We start from the raw sequence: 27,160 nt of genomic DNA, 5'->3' as shown, positions 1-27,160 counted from the left end.
ATTTACAATGAAGAAACCCAACAAGTGTACCATTCCAAAAGAAATGACAAACAATATATATTACAAACAAATTTACTGATATTTGAGTATATGATTGTATTTGAAATTTATATATTGTAGCTACAAAGATCGACATTAAATATAACCTTTATATATATATATATATATATATATATATATATATATATATATATATATATATATATATATATATATATATATATATATATATATATATATATATATATATATATATATATATATATGTGTGTGTGTGTGTGTGTGTGTGTGTGTGTGTGTGTGTGTGTTTTAATAATAAATGGAGTCATCATTTGATACATCGAACATCACTAATAGGCAAAATTGGTAGTTGACATGAGAAGAATTTAATTGCAAACAAAACATCTACTTCGTAAATAGACACCTCTTCATCTATGCTGTATATTCTGTATTACATGCTGACAGAAGGTGTACGTTTTTTTTTTCTTCTTTCTCCTTAAGAATATACATGATATTTAAATGATAAACAAAAACGAAAATTGATTACAAACACGAAGTCGTGGCTGTAAACCAATACAAATAAATTGCATTAGTAATTAATCATTATTTGTTTAATTTGTATTTTTGTCAAAAAAATAGTACCCTCAGAGCCACAGTGGGTTGATATAAAACTTTATATACATCATACGGAGGGGCACATACAACAGGTAAAAGACAATTCCAGTACGTTAGATAAAGCCAATTAAAATCTTTTGTGGATAAAGGTTTATTGTACTGAGAGGCTTATGGGCTTCTTATGTACAGTTTGGAATAAAGTCATTCTGAAGAAAAAGTCACATGATTCTGGCAATGTAGGTTTCAACACTCGGGAAAGTGAACATTCAGTGAAAAGGACGACCTGGAATGTCAACAAATCTTTCCTTCTTACAGACTGTATTTCTCTGCGTAAGAAGATTTGTCCGAATTCTAACCGCCATACTGTTTAAAAACTGTATACTCATTCTCCTTCCATATTGGATCTATCTAGGTGGAATATTTGCCTCTTTAACTGCACAGTCTTCACATTGTCGTGTTGCGAACATCTTGCAGGAAAAGCTGTGCAGTGCGTCATGGGCTTCTGAAATGTACGAAAAAGAATAGGTCATTTAAGAAAATTATGTTTGCACTGTAACTGTTATTTGTCTGTATCACTACCGATCCGGTGACCTAGGTGCTAGAGCGTCCGCCTCGAATGCGGAAGGTCGTGGGTTCGATCCCCGGCTGAGTCATACCAAAGACACAAAAATGGTACTACCAGCTGCATCGCTTGGCGCTCAGCATTAACAGGTTAGTGTTAGGACTGGTCGGCCTGGTGTCAGGATAATGTGAATGGGTGGGACATCATGCTACATGTCTGCGGCATGATGCCCCAGTGCTAGACACCACTATAAACTGCCACATCGTAGTCAACGTAGCAATATGACTGAAAAATTGTTAAAGCTACGTTAAAAATCCAAATCATATCACATCACATCTGTATTACTTCCTAAAACATAATGTTTTAATGTTGCAACAGCTGACGGAATATCTCTCTCTCTCTCTCTCTCTCTCTCTCTCTCTCTCTCTCTCTCTCTCTCCCTAACCATGAAAGTCAGAGAAAATAAAACAATACATATGACGGTCAGTACAGTTAGTTAAATAATGATGAGTTAGGCACATAAATGACAAAGATTTCCTGTAAATAATTTTGAAAATTTGAATTACCTAATCTTTATTCATTATTCCGGGTGTCTTTCTCCTCATTTCAACGTACATACACTCTGCTATGATGGATTGATAAAAAATATCCGCGCTGACACTGTTCGGATTGCTGGTAATTCAATTTTACACTTTTTTTTTGGAACTAACTTTAACGTTTGAATTTCAACAGCATAATTTCACTTTATTTTCTCAACATGAAGGGAAACAGAGAACATAAAAATGAAGGGAATTATTGCTTTTAAACACGATTCGGAAACAATGTTGAACTGCTGAACTGTATTTTTAAGTACATCATACATGCGAAAAGTTAACTTTCTATCAATACACAGCTTCTCGTAGTCAATTGTAATTCCATTGGATATTTAGATAGGTTTGTATTTTTATGTGTTACAAATAAAATAAATTAATAGGATACATGTATATGCTGCATCTTTGATACACCCACTCTTTGTATAAATTTCTCATTAAAAGGAAATTTGGCAAGCCTCATTTACTTTTAATGTAAAACTTATATACTCGTGTATCAGATAAGATACATCGTAAATATATATATATATATATATATATATATATATATATATATATATATATATATATATATATATATATATATATATATATATATATATATATATATATATATGTATATATGTATATATATATATATATATATATATATATATATATATATATGTATATATATATGTATATATATATATATATATATATATATGTATATATATATATATATGTATATATATATATATATATATATATATATATATATATATATATATATATATATATATATATATATATATATATATATATATATATATATATATATATATATATATATATATATATATATATATATGTATATATATATATGTATCTATATGTATATATATGTATATGTATCTATATGTATCTATATGTATATATATGTATATGTATCTATATGTATCTATATGTATATATATGTATATGTATATCTATATGTATCTATATGTATATATATATATATATATATATATATCTATATATATATATATATATATATATATATATATATATATATATATATATATATATATATATATATATATATATATATATATATATATATATATATATATATATATATATATATATATATATATATTGGTATATATATTTAATGTGTGCATGATTAATTTCTAATTAGGCCGCATGTGTACATGCAAGAATTTTTGTTCGCAAACTAGAAATGAAAACGGTTCTTAAAAATCTAAACAATTAAAAACGGCATTCAAACATAGAAGACATCTAACAATAAACACAATTTATTACTATTTTACTATACAGAGCTAGAAGTGTGAAATTGAAATGAGCATTACTGAATTAAAAAAATGTAATCAGTCAAAATACCTTTAAGCTTCTGCTGCAGTGTGAAGCGGGCTTTCCTTTCTTGTTCTAGTTCATTGCACAAAGAATCTGCGGGGAAACAAATGTTGCAAAGAACGTAAAACAGTATGTTGACATTCACAACGTTAAATTTGTTTCCTTATGTCTTAAAGATGTCCCCTTATGCATAACGATGTTGCCTTATGTATTAAAGTCGGTGCCTAATGTATTAAAGTCGGTGCCTAATGTATTAAAGATGATACCTAATGTATCAAAGATCGTGCCTGGATGTTGTCTTGATCTTGTCTTATCATCAAAGATTGTGCCTTATGTATCAACGATGGTACGTTGTGTATCAAAGATGGTGCCTTATATACCAAATATGTTGTCTTTATGTATCTATGTATCAAAGATGGTGCACAAGAGTAATATAGAATATTCTAAAAGAATCGTTTGCACTCGGTTCGACATGAGCGCTCAAACAAGTTCAAAATTTAATTACTTCATCTGACAATGCATGCATTATCGGCTTTCGGTCTTCTAATCGTATCTAAGATGTCTACTTCACAATAAAAAAATAAACCTATTACTCGTACATCGGATATCTACGGTACGATAATTTTAGGTCTGTTGAACGTACATCAGATATCGACTGTACTATAAAAAGTAGGCCAACTAATCGTACATCAAATATCTACTTTACAATAACTAGGCCTAATACTCGTAGATCATATATCTTCTTTACGATAATTAGGTCCACTACTCGTACATCAGATATATGTGGTACGATAATTAGGACTAATACTCGTAGATCTATATCTTACTCGTACATCAGATATCAACTGTACGATAATTAGACCAATGATAGTACGAGAATACTAAAGTCATTTTGGGCCTAAAATACACACTTTTCTTAGTATTGATCGGACATCATTCCTCTTCCATAAAGTAAAATCTGTCTCTGGATTACGTCGCAGACAAATAATCGATGAAATAAATAATGCTTATATTTTTTTTATAAATGTTGCTTTCATCTGCTAAGAAACACACAAAGACACACACGACACACACAAAGACACACACACACACACGGATTCCTATATCAGCTACTTTGCAACATCATTTATTTGATGAAATATGCTTACAGTAAAGAAAAATATGTTGTCAGTCTACAATGAAAACAGGGTTACAACGGGGCAAAGTTACGAAAGTTTCACTGAATGTATATCACAACAATAGATACAACCTTATGTTAATCTTATTTATTATCAGGATACATTCGATCACTGTTTAAAATATACTAAGCCATCTGAAAATAAAGAAAAATATATTTTGCCTATTATATATATATATATATATATATATATATATATATATATATATATATATATATATATATATATATATATATATATATATATATATATATATATATATATATATATATATATATATATATATATATATATTTATCTATTTATTTATTTATTTATTTATTTATTTATTTATAAATGTGTAAAATTAATTTTCAAAAAGTATTATTTTGAAAACTATATGTGGTGTGGGCACAAGAATTTCTTTAACTAGCGTTGGGTTGTTCGAGTTTCTATGGCAATCACCAAAATAAGGTTTAACTTGGACTAAGCAAATCATAGTCATTACGCCGAATGTTCGAGTTGTCACTGTTTATCGTGTTGAATTTACAGTTATAAAATATTTTATATGCATGACACTTATTACGTGTATTACAATTATCACATTATTCGAGTCAGGCTAACCTTTGACGATCTGAAGTTGTTGCAGCATCTCGTCCCTGTACGATTTCTCTTTTGACGCTTCTTCATGAAATGTCTCCCTCATCTTTCGTATATCTGCCTCTATCTGCTGTCGCATGTCCATCTCTCTCTTCAACTGGTCTTGTAACTCTTCTGTAAAGTTTCAAACGTCATTTAACTTTATAGAATTGTTTTCAAACTTAGAAGGAAAAAAATTCTTTACGACTAAGTTTTTCAATTATCATTTATTCATCATAGTCTTGGTCATAATTATCGTCATATCCTTCATCCTCCATCTCGTTATTGTAATACTCACCATAATTATCACCATTTGTATCATCATTATCATCATCATCATCACCACTACCACCACCAAAGTTAATTTTCACTGATTTTCATATGCCAGATCATATATGTCTTCAAAAATCTATTTTGACGATATATATATATATATATATATATATATATATATATATATATATATATATATATATATATATATATATATATATATATATATATATATATATATATATATATATATCTTGTACAAGCTAACAAGTCTTATAGACTGTGTTTAGAAAAAGAACAATGGTTGTTTTGTCTTTATTTATTTAATATCATTTGTTCTATCGAAGCTTTCTTTCCGTCAATCTACTTGAATAATTATGTTTTCTTCTATGAGGAGCTACATTTCACATAAGTATCTCCACAATTAAAAAGACTGTGTTGTATTGTACTGTAATGAAAAGGTGTTGTGACTTCAAACCGGGAAACTGAACCACTTTAGAGCCGTCTCTTAAAAAGCAATGTAAGTAATAACTGAGTACCTAATTACTCGTACTGAATGAGAAGAGTATCTTGAATGCTATTGCAGTATAATTCAGGGTAAATCGTTATCGAGAAACGATCTGACAAACAGTGGCGTAGTTAGGATATGTTCTTACCGATTGGCCCCTGCAATGTTAATAGCAATTTTGCGGGTCCCAAATCTCGGTATTTGATGGGTGGTATATTGCCTGTTCCTTGTTTATTTTTTTAGTGTGAAAAAAATAATTTGTTTGGATGGGCTCGTGGGCTCCTTGTATTCGTGCTTTGCATACTCGTGCGGTATTGTAGCTACGGCCCTGCTGACGAAAGCTATAGAGGTCTATAGTTTCTTGAAAGATGTGTTGAGTATTTGAGGCTAATCCAGAATAAAACGTTATCAAAGGCCATTTCAAGCTTCTGTTGAAAGATATCTAATATAAATGAATGATTAAATTTTCCTCTTGGAACGTTTTCCTAGCTTTTCGCTACATGGGACTGATAACAATAATAGCGTCTCTCTCTCTCTCTCTCTCTCTCTCTCTCTCTCTCTCTCTCTCTCTCTCTCTCTCTCTCTCTCTCTCTCTCCGTTTGATCGCCAAACAGAAAAATTGATCAAGTGTGAAAAGACTAATTCGTTAATGTTACAAGATAATCCCTACCTTTTGTCATTGCAGCTAATTTTTCTAAGTAGAAGTTGGTACCAATTGTGTCCCCTTCTGTAAAATATTATCAAACAGAGATCGATTGATTGCTGTACATATTTTCAAATCGGAAAATGTAGGGTGGGGGGATTTATCTGATTGCTGTCACAGTCTTAAATAATAATAAACGTAATTCAATCTTAAGGAAATTTTGTCAGAATTACACACACACTCCTACACACACACATACAGACACTTCCTGGTGACATGCACAAAAATCAAATTTGAACCAAACGAAAATATGCAAAGTTATTTAGTATATATGAATGTAGATGTATAAAAATACAATATTCTTATTTGTATAATGTAGATATATAAAAATACAATATTCTTATTTGTATAAAGTAGATATATAAAAATACAATATTCTTATTTGTATGAATGTTGTTATATAAAAATACAATATTCTTATTTGCATGAATGTAGATGTATAAAAATACAATATTCTTATTTGAATGAATGTAGTTATTAAAAATACAATATTCTTATTTGCATGAATGTAGATGTATAAAAATACAATATTCTTATTTGTGTGAATGTAGATATATAAAAATACAACATTAGTATTTGTATGAATGTAGATGTATAAAAATACAATATTCTTATTTGTATAATGTAGATATATAAAAATACAATATTCTTATTTGTATAAAGTAGATATATAAAAATACAACATTAGTATTTGTATGAATGTAGATGTATAAAAATACAATATTCTTATTTGTATGAATGTAGATGTATAAAAATACAATATTCTTATTTGTATGAATGTAGATGTATAAAAATACAATATTCTTATTTGTATGAATGTAGATGTGTAAAATTACAATATTCTTATTTGTATGAATGTAGATGTGTAAAAATACAATATTCTTATTTGTATGAATGTAGATGTGTAAAAATACAATATTCTTATTTATATGAATGTAGATGTGTAAAAATACAACATTCTTATTTGTATGAATGTAGTTATATAAAAATACAATATTCTTATTTGTATGAATGTAGATGTGTAAAAATACAATATTCTTATTTGTATGAATGTAGATGTATAAAAATACAATATTCTTATTTGTATCAATGTAGATATATAAAGAATACAGTATGTTCATTTGTATGAATGTATAAACAAAAAGTACAATATGCTTCTTTGTATGAATGTAGATGTAAAAAATACAGTATGTTTATTTGTATGTATGTATACATAAAAAGTACAATATGCTTATTTCCGTACGATTTAGCACATTTCTTTAAATCAGAAAAGATATTGTAGCTTGCAATATATTGGCTCTAACAGGAAAACTTAACTTTCACGTGTAAGATACGTATAATATGATCTTTACTAATGTAAGTGTATGATTTTATAAAATGACAGTCTTGGAAGACTTGAATAATATTATATGTAATAATGTAAGTATGATTTTATGAAACTACAGTCTGTCAAGATGTGTATGATATGATATTTAATAAAATAATTATATGATTTAATGAAATGACAGTCTAGTAAGACATGAATGATATTATATGTAATAATGTAAGTATGATTGTATGAAACTACATCCTGTCAAGATGTGTATGATATGATATTTAATAAAATAATTATATGATTTAATGAAATGACAGTCTTGGAAGACATGAATGATATTATATGTAATAATGTAAGTATGATTGTATGAAACTACAGTCTGTCAAGATGTGTATGATATGATATTTAATAAAATAATTATATGATTTAATGAAATGACAGTTTGGTAAGACATGAATGATATTATATGTAATAATGTAAGTATGATTGTATGAAACTACAGTCTGTCAAGATGTGTATGATATGATATTTAATAAAATAATTATATGATTTAATGAAATGACAGTCTTGGAAGACATGAATGATATTATATGTAATAATGTAAGTATGATTGTATGAAACTACAGTCTGTCAAGATGTGTATGATATGATATTTAATAAAATAATTATATGATTTAATGAAATGACAGTCTAGTAAGACATGAATGATATTATATGTAATAATGTAAGTATGATTGTATGAAACTACAGTCTGTCAAGATGTGTATGATATGATATTTAATAAAATAATTATATGATTTAATGAAATGACAGTTTGGTAAGACATGAATGATATTATATGTAATAATGTAAGTATGATTGTATGAAACTACAGTCTGTCAAGATGTGTATGATATGATATTTAATAAAATAATTATATGATTTAATGAAATGACAGTCTAGTAAGACATGAATGATATTATATGTAATAATGTAAGTATGATTGTATGAAACTACAGTCTGTCAAGATGTGTATGATATGATATTTAATAAAATAATTATATGATTTAATGAAATGACAGTCTGGTAAGACATGAATGATATTATATGTAATAATGTAAGTATGATTTTATGAAACTACAGTCTGTCTAGAAATGTACGTAATGATATTTAATAATATATGATTTAATGAAATGACAATATGGGAAGTTATGTATGATATGATATGTAATAATGCAAGTGTATGAATCTATGAAAATACAGTGTGGAAAGATAGAGAAAGAGACTTAAGGATTCATACCTTCCTCTGTTTCTGTGAGATTCAAATTCGTATCCTATAATAATAATGATAATAATAATAATAATAATAATAATAATAATAATAATAATAATAATAATAATAATAATAATAATAATAACAACAACAACAACAGTAATAATAATAATAATAATAATAATAATAATAATAATAATAATAACTACTTATAACTTCTTCCATTATTATTAAATCATAAAGATCATCATAATCTTCGTCACAGTCTGATGCCTAATTGCTTACAAAAAGTCTTGATTATAAGCGAGATATCATACTTTTTATTTTTTCTTTCTTTATAAAACAATGGGAAATATCGAACACTAACTGGTAATGAGACAATGATTTGTGAACCAAGTACTCGTATTAATTCGCTTTTAGCTACATTACTGTGCATTTGCTCTATTTAAGCAAAAAATAAATAAATAAATAAATGTAATGGATACAGCTACTTTTACCAGCATTGTTACATTGGTGTTTAATTAAAGAAACTTTGGGGATATAATAACGTCTGCGAAAATAAAACCGGTCAAAGAAGTGATGGCGTCTGTAGATCGTGTTTTTTTTTTTTCATATAAGACGGAAAATCTGAACTGTCTAACCAACCGTTTTGTCTTTAATACTGGCCACAAATCGGGTATAAAGCTATTGATTATCAACAAACTATCAGGAAACAATAAAATCTCACTGGTGGTGAGCATAAAATTAATCACCGTGAATACATAGTTTAACACCATGATAGTGCATTTTTAGTTAATTATAATGATCGATCCTTGGTTACTCTTGCGTGTTGTACACTGAAAACTTTATGGATATGTTTAATTACATGAATAAGAAATCGGTAATAACTACTACCAAATTTGTCCATTTACACTGGTTTATATTAGCCCTGACCATGGTCATAAAACGGTGATTTTGTAATCTATCTCAAACTTTCTGCCTAATTAATCTCCTGAGCTGAGATAACCACGTCTACTTATTACCATAATACTTATAAAATTAAAGTTTTCTTATTTCTCTTTGAACCAAAACAATGTCATACAATTTAATGAGAATTTTAATTATGCTCTGATAATTTCGTGAAAATGGGACGGAAATATGATAAATATGACCATTTGAATTTGCACTGAGAATCTGGTGAGAATCATCTAGGTATCGGAGTATCGGACTTCAATGCGCATACAATATTCCAGTATAAGCTAATGTTACAAACTGACGCACACATGAACATGCAATACTCATATTGGTCAGCGCAAAAATGTCATTTGTTGTGAAGACTTCACATTGAATTTGGACTAGATGTTATACTTTTTGAGATCGGAATGAAGATTGAACAATGATCTTGAATTCGCGTTCCTTCTTAATTGAATGAGTTACTATTATAAAATCTTGAAAATGGAACGGAGAAAGAGTTTACCGTGCGTCATGAAGAAAAGTGATGCCACAATCTTGCATGATCAGACCGACTTTAACACTTGCTATTCAGTGATGTCAGCCGTGCTCAGACATCGGCTTGAATATACAGGATTTTGCTATAATTCCTGTTTGAACTTATTTGGTTTGTAACTTATGAACTTGGTAATTTATCATTTAAGTCCATCCATCCATTCATCCATCCATCCATCCGTCCGTCCGTCCGTACGTCCATCCATCTATCCATCTATCTATCCATCCATCCATCCATACATACATACATACATACATGCATACATACATACATACATACATACATACATACATACATACATACATACATACATACATACATACATACATGTTCGCTAAATTGTTTACTTAGAAAAGAAACTTACAAACGAGTTTTACTAGCGAAAACACAAATTGCATATAATTCCGTTCTCAATTACCTGATCACTCTTTTTTGGATCTGAGACTCTATTTTCCGGATTCTCCTCTACTGTGTTATCATATTTAGCATTTTCTGCAACGTCAGCGCTTAAAACTGAATCTGGAACACTTTGTTTAACATCCTGGTTTCCGTGGACTTCCTCATTTTGTTCGTCTTTTTCTTGATTTTCCTCGAGGATATTTTCTGGGCCATGGCTATCCAAGATATCAATGTCTGAATTCTCATCTTCCTTGTCAGAATTCTTACCATCAGTGCTTCCGGATTTGAAAACCGGACGGAACGCGGATAATCTTTCATTTCTGTCCTCAAAACTACCCTGCAAATTTCCACCCGAATTCTGTCTTGGAGAGAGCGACTCTTCTTCCGAACTATTTGTAGAAAGTGAGGGGGATGTGGCACCAGTGTTGTGTGACCTAAAACTATTCAAAGCCGGTTCTGCGTAGAGGTCTGGTCTATAAGTAGCACGGGATCGCATGTTGAATTGATTAGCCCACAGCATATCGTATGATGGTATAAATATGTCCGACTGTGCTCTCCAGTGAGAATTCGCCAGGTTCATGGCTTTGGAACTGTCCATACAGTTCGCTTCCTTTCCAATAAAATTAAAACCCAGGTGATTTGGGGTCGAAATGGGAGCATATGGGTAAGACTTTCCTGGGACTGAAAACAAGGAATATGAAGGAAATGGGTTTGGATACCTCGGCTTAGATACAGACATGGCTTCCATATTATTCATCTTGGGTTTCTTTATATCGCTTCCATTAGAAATGTTTTTACTCACAGGACCTGACATTCGTTTCCTACTGCCGCCATTAAACATGGCCTTAACATCTTCCCATGCATGAGCTAGTTCATCATGATCATGTCCAGTTGCCAAGAGTAAATGCCTCCTCCAAGAATTAAAATTGGCGGCATCGGGGTGGTTGTATTTCCCATCTGGTGTACGGTGAAAGTGGAAAATAAATTTGTTTGGAGAGAAATACAGATTACAACTGTCGCATTTTATGCACTTTGCCCTGGAACTATTGTATCGCGAAGGTTCGAATTTGCCACGTCCTCCCCAGCCGCATTTGTGGTAAACATCAAAACTGAAATTTTCAGGTAATTTTGGAGGAGCGTTGTCCTCCAGAAAGGACTTGACAAGACGCTCCGCTTCTCGTTTAGTTATCATCCCACATCTTCGGGATGAAATGGGCATTGCGCCTGCGCGTCGCAAAATCTCGAGCTGCACGGGAGTACATTGGACGCACGTGACCCCAAGAGCCACCCGACGATTGTGTATCTCATTATAGCTAAAGTCTTTTAACAATGTGTTGGAGATTTGTGCCAAACAAAGCCGTTCCTTTCCATCAATAAACAAACAAACAATCGGGATGCCCTGAAGCAAAACTGTGCTGACTTGATTCTGGCGATAATGAAAAGACTGCAAAGAATCAGATGAAACTTTATCCGCTTTATTAACAGGGGACGTAACTTCACATTCTTCTATTCCCTTTGTGCTCATTTCGTCAGGTCTAAAGTGATCCTCCTTGGGTGGAGAATGTGCAGCTATTTCTTGACTCATATCTTAAAATAAATAAGTAAATATGCATCAAAATAATGTTAAAATCTAAATAAAATTATTTTCCCGTCGACCAAATACAAAAAAACAACGTTTCAAACCTTGCAACTCTATTAGGCGGGATTGTCTGATTAGGAATCATAAGCACTAGGTTAATTCCCCAGCATCAATACATACTACAAATAAAGAATGTGTTCCATCAAGTCCCATTAGTTAATAAAGAATTTCTTCATCTTTTATGTCATTTTTACACAGCAGAAGTTTGATGACACTAGAGTAAGAACTGGAAGAAAATCAAAGGAGGAAGAAGAAAGGAGGAACGTAGAAGTCTTGGAACAAAGGATAAAAAAAGAAGACGTTCAGACAGACAGAGAGACAGACACGGGACCAACTAAATAAATAGGTCGAAACATAATAGATGCGTCAAACAATGGATAGACATAGAAGTTAATGTTAGATTATATCGAAGAGTAGGCTACTTTTTGTAACTTAACCATTACTGTGTAATAGGAGTTTGAAACATCTACCTCCTTATAGAGTTTTAATTCCACAAAAATGTATTAAATGGAAATATAAAGCTTGTAAAACCATGGAGATACATTTTCTGATCTGGTTTTGTATCGTTTCGTTTTTTATTTTATTCCTTTTTGATTATTATTTTTTTTGGGGGGGGGTAAAAACAGGTCAAGCTGAACTGTTATCACAATATTTCACTTCTTGACAAATATGTCCTATTTGTATGAGGTTCAGTTTGTAGGAGAAAACTGCCCAGTACTTTCACTTCTGTACTCCCTTATTATCCAATTCTCTATCCGTCTACCTGTTGTCTTCTATTATATTGTTTGAAGTTAGAATTAGCCCGTACCCGTTTCATTAAAAAAAAATGCTGGAAAATTATCTTCTCTTTGTAATATTTTTATTTTTTTAACGGAAAGATGACTATGACTAGATTTAATGCAGTTTCTCATATTTAAAAATAGAATTAGGCCGATATGATGACAAATATGGGGGTCAAAGGAGATGTCACATGTGAAATCAAAGTTTTGCTGAAAATGAATACAAATTTTACTTGTCTTTAACATTTATTTAAGAACTATATAGAAAAATTATCTTGTTCGTGGATAAATATACAACTATTTGAGATGGTGTGTCGTGAAACCAAGATATTCAAAATTCATATGCATACATACATACATACATACATACATACATACGTGTTTGTAGCTTTTTCCTCTATAATGTAAGTATTGAATTGTACGCCATCGCTATAAATTACACTTAATCAGGGTTTTTTTCTGTCAAATAGCTACCCGTTTACCTAGACACAACTTTTTCTACAATGTGACTGGCACATATTCCACTGAGGTTAAAAATCGATTAAAGTCATTAAGGCCTGAAAAAACTTTTGCATATATCATACGGGTCCAGTACCCTCATTTTTAATTACCTGCATATTAATAATTGAAGTGAACATTAATTATTCATATACAATAATTTAGTTTTCTTCTCCGCGAGGCATTAGACATGATATATTCGTGTATTGGATATCTGGGTAATAAATTTCGGATGAAGTTATATTTATGTGCAACAATAAAGGTGTAAATTTATAACGTCCTGTACAATAGTACACTAATAACAGGTGTAAATGAACATTATTTACCTGTAAAATAATCAAGACCTACTCATTTGTAATGCATTTACCTACTTGATGCATGACTAATGCCTTATTTAGGTTAACTGTACACGTCATTTTTTTTCTGTATGTTGCACGGTTAGTAAGTCTCTTCATAAGGTCACAAAAGAACTAAAAACCGTAATGATTGAGGCATTCCAGTGTATCTCAAAGTTATTCAACAACCTCTAATCCGCTGTTTCATTGTTCTTTCAAACAGTGTTTGTTCATTTAATAAATGGAATGTTGCATTTGTGCTCATTTAAATGAAATTGATGTATTAAATGGATTATTACATTTGTGCTCATTCAAATGAAATTTATGTATTAAATGGATTATTACATTTGTGCTCATTCAAATGAAATTTATGTATTAAATGGATTATTACATTTGTGCTCATTCAAATGAAATTTATGTATTAAATGGATTATTACATTTGTGCTCATTCATTTGTAATGTAGCTGATTCGATAATTTCAATTATTTACTCGCCACGACTCGTAAGAGAGTCGAAGTATTTGACTCGTTTCCTAAATGTCATTTGAAGTGAGTGTTCGTATTAGATCCGCTAAATCGAATTCATGTGTTAATGTTATCATGAAATTTCCTCACACTATATTTACTCGATTCCTTCGGCTGCAAACTCAAACAACGTTGCCAGATTTGGTGACGACAGTATTCTTCGTAATAGTCAATCAGACCCCCACCCCCAAAAAAGTTGACAATTGATCCATGTAGAGGGTATATACAGAATCAGTCTTGGGTCTTTAAAACAATTGTGTACGTATGATACATTCCTGCACTTAAACAGTATTAACTCAAGGAGAGAAAAAAAAAACTGGGGGGGGGGGAATAGCATCGTGGTTATTTCAAATAATAATAAAAAAATGCTGGTAAAATCTTCTGCAGAAAACGTATTCAAATTCTCCATCTATGAGTAGATGTTTTTAAGTGCTCGTTATGGTCTTTAATATTATAATATGAAACTTCGAATAGAACCATAAGCATTAGTGTTTGTAAAAAGTAACATTCTCAGTCAGTTAACAAAATTACCGCTGATAAAAGGCTATAGCTATACAGCTTAACTACACAAGATGGAGACTATGGCTATTCAGCTTAATTACACAAGATGGAGACTATAGTTATCCAGCTTAATTACACAAGATGGAGACTATGGCTATATAGCTTACACAAGATTGAGATTATAGTTGTATGAATTAATTACACAAGATGGAGACTATAGATGTACAGCTTAATTACACAAGATGGAGACTATAGCTATACATCTTAATTACACAAGATGGAGACTATAGCTATGCATCTTAATTACACAAGATGGAGACTATGGCTATACATCTTAATTACACAAGATGGAGACTATAGATGTACAGCTTAATTACACCAGATGGAAACTATAGCTATACATCTTAATTAAACAAGATGGAGTTTATAGTTATCCAGCTTAATTACACAAGATGGAGACTATGGCTATATAACTTACACAAGATTGAGATTATAGTTGTATGAATTAATTACACAAGATGGAGACTATAGATTTACAGCTTAATTACACAAGATGGAGACTATAGCTATACATCTTAATTACACAAGATGGAGACTATAGCTATACATCTTAATTACACAAGATGGAGACTATAGTTATCCAGCTTAATTACACAAGATGGAGACTATGGCTATATAGCTTACACAAGATTGAGACTATAGTTGCATGAATTAATTACACAAGATGGAGACCATAGATGTCCAGCTTAATTACACACTGATGTGCAAGTTTCGTTTGTATTTTGGCAAACGTGGATTCAACTGAATTGGTGTATCTGGACCAGTAAAGTGGATTCAACTGAAATGGTTTATCTGGACCAGTAAAGTGGATTCAACTGAATCGGTTTATCTGGGTCAGTAAAGTGGATTAAACTGAAATGATTTATTGGACCAGTAAAGTGGATACAACTGAATTGGTTTATCTGGATCAGTAAAGTGGATTCAACTGAATTGGTTTATCTGGATTAGTAAAGTGGATTAAACTGAATTGGTTTACCTTGACCAGTAATGTGGATTAAACTGAATTGGTTTATCTGGACCAGTAAAGTGGATATTGTTGTGTATTATATCTTTTGTAGATCAATGCAATATTGTTTAACCAAAAATCATTCAATATACCATGTATACGTAATAAACAGTAAGATGTGTCAATAAAACAACAACATTAAGAACAACAGCTACGCTTACAGGTATACTTTTCCTGAACAACAATACTAAATCACATTCGATGCATTCACTACACTAGCAACTAAGCGTTACGGTGGCATGTATAGTGGCTGGTTATTTAAATTAGAATTATTTCATGCGTAAATGAAAAATAATTGAATGATTAATTAAATATGATTATCGAAAGTTTTACTCTGACCGATTCCCTATACACTCTCTACGCTGTTTCCAGTAATCAATTATTCAGGAAACTACATTTATGTGCTGATGAAAAATCGTTAGCTTGCTGTTGCCCGTTTGGCACCTGTTTTTTTGCTCTAAGTTCACGTGTAATTTAATCAGCGATTATAGACCAGTTATCTGCCGTGTGGTTTGGTTTTCTTCCTCATTCTGACGCCACATTAAAAAAGCCCGCTGGTGAAGACGTGTAATTATTTAAGTTATAGACAGACTGAGCTTAATCAGCGATGTGTTTTTGCAAACTGTTGCAAACACAAAATGGTAGGATTCAGCATTATTGACAGAAGGTTGTATAGTTCTGTTCTAAGCGGTATATAAGTCAGAAATTATCAATAGTTATTCCAGCCACACGCTTAGGTCACTAGAGCGAGGATAATTTTCACAGTAATTGCATGAAATTCTTTCTCTTGGTTTCTTTATAATCAGCATATTACATGTCTGCATATAAGATGAACTGGACTCGTCTTTTTATAGCAGATTTGTCTCCCGGTTCCTAGATTATTATTATTATTTTTTTATTTTTTTTTGGGGGGGGGGATATTTAAGAAAGAGCTGTAGTTTGTGGAAGTGATGCGCAGCAGCGGGTGTAGAAACAGCAGAAGTAACATGCATTTTATCGCATAATAAAAGTATGTGTGTTAGTCTGAAATGCATTGTATCGTCACCCATATATCGTGATATGTATCGAAAGCGACCAAATTGGCGGTAAACATCTCTAAAACACAGACGTGCTAGAGTCAACAATGATAGGGGATAAATATCGGTTCAGTAAGTGAAAACATAAAAGTTATCAAACACTAACAACGCGAAGTGTTTCTCTGTGATGCTGTAAAAGATTTCTCACAGCTGTGTAATGTTTGATGACAATGAACCGCACTTCAAGTGCAGGACTGCTCCGGTAGCCTAGTGGTTAGAGAGTCCGCCTCAGATGCGGAAGGTCGCGGGTTTGAACCCTGGCCGAGTCATACCAAAGAGTTATAATAATGGTACTAGCAGCTGTCTCGCTAAGCGCTCAGTATTAAGAAGTTAGTGTTAGGACTGGTCGGCATGGTGTCAGGATAATGTGACTGGGTGGAACATTATGCTACATGTCTGCGTCATGATGCCTCAGTGCTAGACATCACTATAAACTGTCACACTGCAGAAATCGTGGCGATATGACTGCAAAATTGTTAAAGTGTCGAAACACAAACGTCAGTGGTCGACATTTAGAGCTTAGTCGTTCTCTGCTTTGCAGTTGGTAGCAGCAGATAAATTAGTTGTGGTCTTTGTATCGTTTTCTTTACTTTTTGTCTTGTGTTGTTGTTGATGTTGCTGCTGTTGTTTTAAGTGCTTTCTAATGACTTGAATTCACGTATATGCCAAAATATCATTGACTGTCTATGCCTGTTTGCATTCCATAATGGAGCGTCAGTTTGTTTACACTTTTCCTAAGTGTAACCATGGTGATACAGGTCTACAACTATATTATGGACCACGTTTATAAAGAATTACGGACTCATGTGAAGAATAAAAGGGAACGTAGGTTTATTCACATGAAGTACATTAAGGTCCGATTAGTCAAAATCAACAAACTATCAACACGCTAGTGTTGCCCCCTGTTCAAGAACTGTACATGTTTTTCCTTATGCACGTAAAAACAGTTCTCACAGCTATGGAGTAAGACAACCATAAATCTCACTTCAAACAAATTGACCAAAATATGAGTCCATGCATGTGCCAGAAAATCGTTATCTGCCTATATTAATAGGTTTTACAAAACTAACAGAAAAGAAAGCAACAGCAATGGTGCCAGATGTCGTGATAACAATAGTTATGGCGGTAGTAATAGTAACAGATGTATAAAGTAACGGTTAGCCGGAACGACGCCAGTAGTAGTAGTAGTAGTAACAGTAATAGTAGTAGTAGTAGTACTCTGTTCTTATTGTCGTCATCCTCGTTTTCTATGTCATCGTCAATAGCAAAAGAGTAGGATGTCAACGTTTTTAGGGCACTAAACTTTTTCCATCAATCAAAAGTTCATACAATAATTTTCTTGCTCTTTGTCAACTCAGATACTATCATGATTATGTTGTTGTTGCTGTTGTTGTTTTGGGGGTTTAAAGCAATTTCTCAACGCAAACTATGCTATACGTGGCGGCCAGTATAGCTGGTGGAGGAAGAATCGGGGAAAACACCTGTAAGAACCACCGAACCACGTGAAGCTACTGGCAAGCATTCTCACACACCCACATTGACCGAGCCCAGGACTCGTACCGATGCGGACGGAGGTGAGATGGCAGTGATCGGTTAAGTCGAGCATTTTAGAACACGCGGCCACCCGGGGCCCCTCATCATTTTCTCTTTATCTTCGTTTACTGTATCTAAAATGATATATGTGTCATTAAAGTCGATTTAATTTATCCAGCATTAGTATTCTATAATCGGTAGTTGTAATGTTTTTATAATCAATTTGAACAATACAGTTGGGTTTTATTACATTTTTTTTCTTGTACGGGTGAAGTCGTAATTAAAACCCCGATAAAATTTTCCAGAATTAATGTTGTAAAAAAGTATGTATTCCGTGACAGGTTCAGGTGTTTCGCTCCAGTAGTAATCATAAATATTTGCAATAAAACCGTAGACAATAATAGCTGTAAGAATGTAAGAATTCATATTGAGAAAAAAAGTAAGCCATACAAATTCTATGACATCTGTTAGTCATATGTTGCATAAAATTAGACAGCATAAAAAATATTTTTGAGGTTTAATAAATTCCACATACCGCTCCGGTGGCATAGTGGTTAGAGCGTCCGCCTCGGATTCGGGAGGTCGTGGGTTCGAACCCTGGCCGAGTCATATCAAAGACTTACAAAAATGGTACTAACAGCTGCCTTGCTATGCGCTCAGCATTAAGAGGTTAGTGTTAGGGTATGTCTGCGGCATGATGCCCCAGTGCTAGACATCACAATAAACTGCCACACTGGAGACATCGTAGCGATGTGACTGAAATGACGTTCAAAATCACACACAGAACCACACACACAAACACACACATAAATTCCACAATCCTAATATCAATTTAAAAACACCGGAAATCATTCTTACAATATCATGGAGCTAATTATATGTTTGCATCTTTGTTCTGTATCGTGTTTTAATCCTCGAGAATGTGACAAACTATCAAACGGAAGCCAACAGATTTTTCCACAGCTGTTAATTTTAGCTTCACTTTATGATTGACATTACAAAGTTCTCTTGTAAACTTAATAAATTCATAATTCTTAATTCAGAATCGTAAGATATCTGTAAATATTTATACAAGACTAGTTTGTGTCTGATTTTATGAATGTATGGCATTTATCAGTACATCAGCACAACAATATATGTTATTTGGTTTGTTTGTTTGGGGGTTGGTGGGTTTTATTTTGTTTTGTTTTTGTTTTTTTCGGATGAAGGTATCTTTGTGTTTTTGTTTTGTTTTTGTTTTTGTTTTTTTTTTTTTTGTTTTTTTTAAGGTTAAGATGAAAATTTGCACATAAAAAACGATTAAGAAGGTAAATTCTTCCAAAAACTTACAATAATACAAGATACAGAATAAAAGGTTGATATTTACAATTCTGAAAGAAGTATATAAAATCAAAGGATAACGATATAATAATCCTTGGATATTAACTTACTTTAATTTCGACAATGTTAAGCCAAGCCACTGTATTTGGGACAATATATTCTGCTTAAACATTTTCCCTTTATCCGCATTTAAGAAAATATAATCAACAGTTAAAAGAATTCACTAAGGAAATTGTAGACAATCGAGCTAGTTTTCATTTTGAAAGTATATTGTAATTTAGCCCTCCAACTTCCAATACTTTCCGATATCAGAGACATCTATATAAATATCAGAGACATCTATATAAATATCAGACACTTCTATATAAATATAAAAAATTGAGCAGTATATCTTAGAAATTCGAAAGTCATTTGAGACAATAAACGTTGATTAGAACAAAATCCGCTGTATATCCACAAATATGATTATCCTGTTTTGCTGAATATTGTTTAATTATTGATACTGAGTTTCAAAGTATATGTAATTGTGTGTGTGTGTGTGTGTGTGTGTGTGTGTGTGTGTTACTGTATACATTCCTGGTCTCAGTCATGTATAATGTAAATTAACAGAAGAGACGGCTAATGAAAGCGATAGGTATTGTGTACCCTATTTGCAGGGGCGTACCTTAAGTATTTGGCACCCAGGACGAATCCTTCCTTTGGCATCCGCACAAATAATTTTAAAATGTAAACACAAGGAAACATATATTAAGTTTGCAAGTTGATTTTTAACAGTGCAGTGCTGTCATAAGCAAAATGGAAATAAGAAAAATGCAGGATATTAAACATTTAGTGGACAGCTAAATAATGAATTTTATTTTATCATAAAATCAAGGAAATCCAGTCTCAACGCTCAGCCTATTCTTCAAAGTTAAATAGAGAAGATTCACAGTCTCTGCTTTCAAGCCTTAATTTCTGTAAATTGATCGATGGCCTCCTCAAAGTTCATCTTCTCGGCAAATTCATTTTCAAATGAAAGTAAAGCCAAATTTGTCAACCATGTCTCACTCATGGTTAAACGAAATAATTTTGTTATCAATTTCAATTTGGAAAACTTCTTTCACATGAAACAATAGACACACAGACAGTCAAAAAGACGCAGTGACAAGCTTGGCATAGATTCACGAAAATCACATTTCACAATGAACTCTAGAAATTGCATGGTTTCTATTTCTTTGCCTCTTCAACGCAGATTTTGGCAGCTTCCAAATGCCTCCTAAGTCGTCCGATTGTCACGCTGATATCTTCATCAGACAATTCGTGGGAAATCTGAGACAAATTTGGAATATACTGTTGATTATCTTCTATTGTTGGATGAATAACAGTGAAGATTGAAAGAATTTGAACCATTGCCTTACAACGAATCTCCAATTCTTGATGAAAAGTCGTGCCTATATAATTAGGTTTCCTGTGTTAACTGTCTCACCAGCAAACCGCTTATCAGTTATAATCCATTGTTAACAGTTCTCATAACTCTCCCTGTCATATTCTTATTCTTATACACCCACACTGTTTTTAATTTCTGTCAACATTCAAGGTTCGATAGACACAACGCGTCAACCTTCCTCATTCACACAAATTACTTTCAACTCCTAACAGGTCATTCTTCACAACTCTGGTATTTCAACTCCCCCGAAGCCACCCTCCCCCTTCCAGTTCCTCATCAGGGGCGGACCGTCCCCTCGCCCCCCCCCCCTTAGTACGCCACTGCCTCTATGCCGCTTTATTTCTGTGCATGTACGAGCGATTACTGTTAGATTTGCAAATCATTACAAGTCATTATTTTCCATATATCGGGTGGGGTATTCAAAATTGATAACTGATGTACTTGTTTTAAATTCATTCATTAAATAAGTAAGAAAGTAAATAAGTGAGTAAGTAAGTAAGTAACAGAACAAAGAAAATGAAAGATTATGTAGCCAGATGTACTAGTCGATCATGTTCAAAAATTGTCCATCATTTGTAGGCAGGGACGCATCCTACGGAGTGGTCAGAGCCTCTGCCCATCCACCCCATCCGCCTTAAAAAGTTGGTCTATGTCTGACAGACTGCTCAACTGCTTGTTTACGCTCCCTCTCAACATATACCTGGACCCGCCCCTCCAAAAGGTCGGACTTCATCGTTTTAAAGAAGATGTAATAGAAAAATAACTAGTCTCATGGTATATGGAACATAGGCTAATTAGTCTTCCTCTATAGTCAGTTAACATTGACAGGTGAAAAATTAAGTGGTAAGGTTCACCTGCCGCTCTCTTGGTCAAATAGTTTACATTGTCCCACAGCCAGATATATTACTGAAGGGAGAAGTTTTCTCAAAGAAAGCCAATTCAGATCGAAGAAAAGAGGCAAACTACTCCACGTGGTTAGTGGGGCCTTTAACCTATAAAGTAGCTAAGTAACGATAATATCTCTCTCTCTCTCTCTCTCTCTCTGGACGTGGTGGGGTTTTGTTTATGCTACAAAACACGAAGTTCAGGATCCCAAAATCAATGATCAACATCTAAAGACAAAGACTCACCCCCTTCTATCCTCCTCTTCCCTTCCGATCCTATGTCCCATTTTGTTGTAAAGTAACAAAACTTGACACACAAACAATCATGAAACACATATTACAGTATATAAAATACTGATTATACGATACATAAATTTACCCCTGTGTTGACAGCTGCAATCAAAAGATCGATGTTTTCACGTGTAATTTGAGACATTTTGGGATATTGGGACTTTTTAAATGGCTTTTATTATTGTAGTAAAGATCCTATTTTCTGTATGGTTTTGTTTCTTTTAGCGTTTACAGCACAGCAGCTACGAGGAAATTGTAGAAAAGCGGTGGACGCGTGGTGGTAGCCTATCCGGCTAATCCGATGGCAGGATTTGAACCCAGACCCTTTCGGTAACGATTCTGGCACGCTAAGCACTCAACCACAACTGCTCCTCCCTATATTTTTAAAATACTTAAATAATTTGACTATATTATTTATTGTAGAAATATGAAGCCAATTAAATTTAGATAATTTATTACCAAAATATTTTCAATAAATATCAAACTATGGCAGACAACACTCTTGAAAGTCTGACCAAGATACGAAGGAAAATTTTCTGAGCTTACGCTCAGATTCACGATTTAAAGATTTGAACCTGCGTTTAAATTAGCAATTAATGAAAATATCCAAATACCAAATATGAGAAATATGGTTTTAGTCTTCAGTATCTGATCTGAGTCAATGACTTTATTTTATTGCATTTCATTTCATTTTTACAATTGAACGTTTGATGATGATGACGTCATCGGCTGACATGCTGGTTTCAACTGATAGATTTTATTATTTATTACACAATGCGTATAACAATTTAAACAATTTTTTTAACTCTCAAGAAAATATTAAATAATTTATTTGCACACAATAATATGTCTGTTGATTTTCTTTTGTTTTCGTTATAACAAAATTAAAACTTGCAAATTTGGTAAATTTATCCGGAACCAGCTACCTGTATGTACTCCACACGTGTCAAGTACACTTAGGCATAAACTCGCTTGCTTGTCTCTAACCTTGCAATATTCTTTTTTCATATTATTTGTAGGTGATGATGATGATAATGATGATGATGATGATTTGTGTGTGTGTGTGTGTGTGTGTGTGTGTGTGTGTGTGTGTGTGTGTGTTAATTGCAAGGTTTGATATTTCCACTAATATAATGATTGTTAAAGTTTTAAACAGCTCCAATCGAGCATCTTTCACGAGCGTATCAAGGGCTCTATCACCCACGCTGTCCACAGATACGCCCTTCAAACCACAAATTAGGTAGCTATTTTAGTCAACTTAGTTGGCGTTTTTATCGCCCAAGAATAATTATTCCGATTAGTGAACACAAACCAAAATAATTTTTCGATGTTCCATCATGTATGTATGTATGTATGTATGTATGTATGTATGTATGTATGTATGTATACATAGACACACATAATTGTTCAGCAAATAAGGAAGAATCGTTATAAAGTCAAGATGATACCATGAACGCAAGAGTTGAACTGAATGTATTCACTTCTATTGTATTGTTTACACAAAATTCGTTTGACTATCCCGTTTTGATGATACCGTTTACTTGCTTAATTCAGCTGGTTTAGCAACTTTTATTTCAGACTCACGTACTTAAAAACTCAAATAACACATTCGATTATTTATTTATTTATTTATTTATTTATTTATTTATTTATCTTCATTTATTTTCATTTATTTATTCGATTATATGCATGAGACAATCACGTTTTAGGAGATATACAAACGTATGTGTATTAACGGCAGTGTATTGTTTAACGGCAGGCAGTGTATTGTTTAACGGCAGTGTATTGTTATTTTATGACAAACAACGCCTCTATATGGAATTAAATACAGAAAGAGAGAGGAGAGGTTGAATGAAAAATGAAGATGGACAAAATGAAAGAGACAACCAGATAAGATAAAATAAGACAGACAGGCAGACAGACAGAAGGATGGATGGATGGATGGATGGATGGATTTACATAGTTGCTATGTTGAACCTGTATACGGTTAGATGTCTTTCCTACACTGACAGGATTTTAAAGTTGATTTCATCTAAATGGAAATAACCTATCAATCTGTCTTGTTGGACAAAATGTGCAGCAAATGCAAATTTGAATCACATCTAAATGGAAATAACCTATAAATCGGTCTTGTTAGACAAAATGTGTAGCCAAATACAAATTTGAGAAAATCGCATCTAGAAAACCATTACAGTCATAGAGGTTAGAAATGTATTATTTTACTGATGACTCGAAAAATGTGGCGGTTGTCAAAGCTTTATATTGTCTTTCCCACCCCATGTTAGATATTTGGATAGACTTGTTGGTATATATATTTGGATAGACATGTTGGCATAGGAGGTCAGAGCGTATCTCTGTCGATAATATGGAAATCGCCGAAAACAGCGTTGCTTAGTCACATGATCTGCAAATCTCGTGGAGAAGGGGTGGCAAAATGGTATAAGGCACTCGGAAAGGATAACTTTTGTATACGAGAAAGCTTGCCAGTAGCTTACCGTGAGCATGTGGTTCTTCACGGAGTTTTCCCGGGTTCTTCCCTCACCAAATATTCTCGTCATGTATAGCCTATCATATGTTGAAAAATGGCCTTAAGTCCATAACAACAACCAAATCGTGGCATATTATTTGTACGCAATCGGTCTTTTTTTCCCCTAAGTATCTCAAGAATTGATAGCTAACCGAAATACGGTGTATCCGAAAGAATAAATATATTTTTCACTGGAAAGTGATGCCGTTGGTGTCATTTTCAACTAAATTAAATGACAATTCTCGTGCAAACTTACTCATGACATTCATTTGAAATAAATTATTATCTCCAAAAGAGGCTCCATTAAAAACAGTCTTTAGCAATTGAATGTTACTTGAGTTCTCAGCCTGTTCTATGTTTCTCTGATTTCTAATGCAATGGTGTGTAATGATCTTGTCATTAAAAATATATGAAATACACATTTTATACTGCTGATTTTTAATACTTAAATAATGCTGAATTAGAGCCAACAAATGACACCCACCGACCTAACCCCCTCTGAAATATGAAGAAAATTAAAGCTGACCTGCAAGCCAAGTGGAGTTAATCGTTATACTTTATCCTTCCCTTTCGTTTTACTAAAATAAATATTGAGATTTTTTAATGCAGTTCAATTAAAGTTGAAATCTAATATCTTCTTCAAAACAATAAGCATGTACACCTACATACATGGATAAAGGGGATTACTGGTCACCTTATGTGTATATAAATATATATCATTCAAAGTTACAATTTAAATAATTACAACATCATTCACAGTTATGGATTACACTGAGTGTGACCTATGGATCATCATTTGAAATGTAAATACCAATCTTCACTGATAGCTAAGGTGAATTTGACGTGCTTCGTTCTTCCTGTACAGTTTATGTGCGGAACATGTCAAAACCAGCACCGAAAAGGATATATCCGCATCATATAGTCATAGGCTATTACAGAAACAATTCCACAAAACAAACAAACACAGAAAAACAAAGGAACTGCCACGATTTACTAAAGGTCTTGTAAATTTATGTTATTATCTCGTGTTTTTGTTAATTCAAGATAAAATGTACCAACTATCATTTTGTCTTTGTCCATATTATCCATCAAATGTGAAAATACAGAAGAATATCTTTAGAATTACCTCTGTTAAAAATAGAAATAGTGTTTTAACCAGTTCTTTGATGTATGTAACGTTGGTAGAATAAAAGAATAAAAGTCACATACCTTTCCCTATTTAAGAGTCTCTTTCGTTGATTATTACTGGTCTGTCTCAGAATCACAATCCGTTGATTTCTTTAAACAATTTGTTGTCATTTCCAGAAAACTAAAATTTTCAAAAGGCAAAGTCCTTTGCTAGATGAATTAAAAGAATCTTCAAGAAAATCAACTTGAAGTATATTTAAATCGGAATATTGATAAGACTAATGAAGTTTTTAATTCTGTCTAATTCAATGAGATTCAAAGTTGCCTTGTGCCAGAGTCAATGTTTTTAGTTGTTTATAAGAAGAGACGAATAATTAATACAAAATGAGGTGTGTTCGCCATATGGTACGGGATGTCCTTATTTAAAACACAGTCCTCCACGCGCGTAGTGACAACCTCCCTTTGTAATATTTCATGAAAAGAGAAAATGTTATGATTGTTAAACTGACGAAGCGAAAAGATGGTTTTCAGAGGCGTGACAACGAGCATCATCGCTAAAGTCTCAATTTGATTGGACAACGGGTTGTCATTACAATCTGTCAATCAATACCCTGCGACAGATAACAGCATGGAATTGAGTTAACATGTGATTACGGTCGGGTGAAATTGCTGCAAATCAAACTAAACAGGCTTGCCGATTTAATGAAAAGTTTGGTGATAAAACTTAACTGTGATCAATACCGTGAAATTTCAAATCTTCTAAATTTGTACTAGGAGT

At 32.5% G+C, this 27,160-nt stretch overlaps 1 protein-coding gene across 2 annotated transcripts; it reads right to left on the bottom strand.

The window, feature by feature from the left end:
• Positions 1 to 266: 266 nt before the first annotated feature.
• LOC149801029 (SKI family transcriptional corepressor 1 homolog-B-like) lies at positions 267 to 26,784 on the bottom strand. Of its 2 annotated transcripts, XM_089955061.1 has the most exons (7): positions 26,464 to 26,784; positions 10,875 to 12,442; positions 8,998 to 9,031; positions 6,371 to 6,427; positions 4,905 to 5,054; positions 3,151 to 3,216; positions 267 to 1,117 (listed from the first exon to the last, which is right to left on the bottom strand). In XM_089955061.1, exons 2-7 carry the CDS (start codon positions 12,438 to 12,440, stop codon positions 1,020 to 1,022), a joined length of 1,971 nt encoding a protein of 656 aa, XP_089811187.1. In that variant the 5' UTR covers positions 12,441 to 12,442; positions 26,464 to 26,784; the 3' UTR covers positions 267 to 1,019. The 2 variants fall into 2 exon arrangements, with proteins under 2 accessions (XP_089811187.1, XP_089811188.1); XM_089955062.1 differs by lacking the exon at positions 6,371 to 6,427.
• Between the last annotated feature and the right edge of the window lie 376 nt (positions 26,785 to 27,160).

Source organism: Sinohyriopsis cumingii, chromosome 4 (genome assembly GCF_028554795.1).
Source record: "Sinohyriopsis cumingii isolate HCF-2022 chromosome 4, ASM2855479v2, whole genome shotgun sequence".
Lineage (NCBI taxonomy): Eukaryota > Metazoa > Mollusca > Bivalvia > Unionida > Unionidae > Sinohyriopsis > Sinohyriopsis cumingii.
The sequence above is the reverse complement of the archived record's forward strand: the minus strand, read 5'-3'. Positions and strand labels throughout refer to the sequence as shown.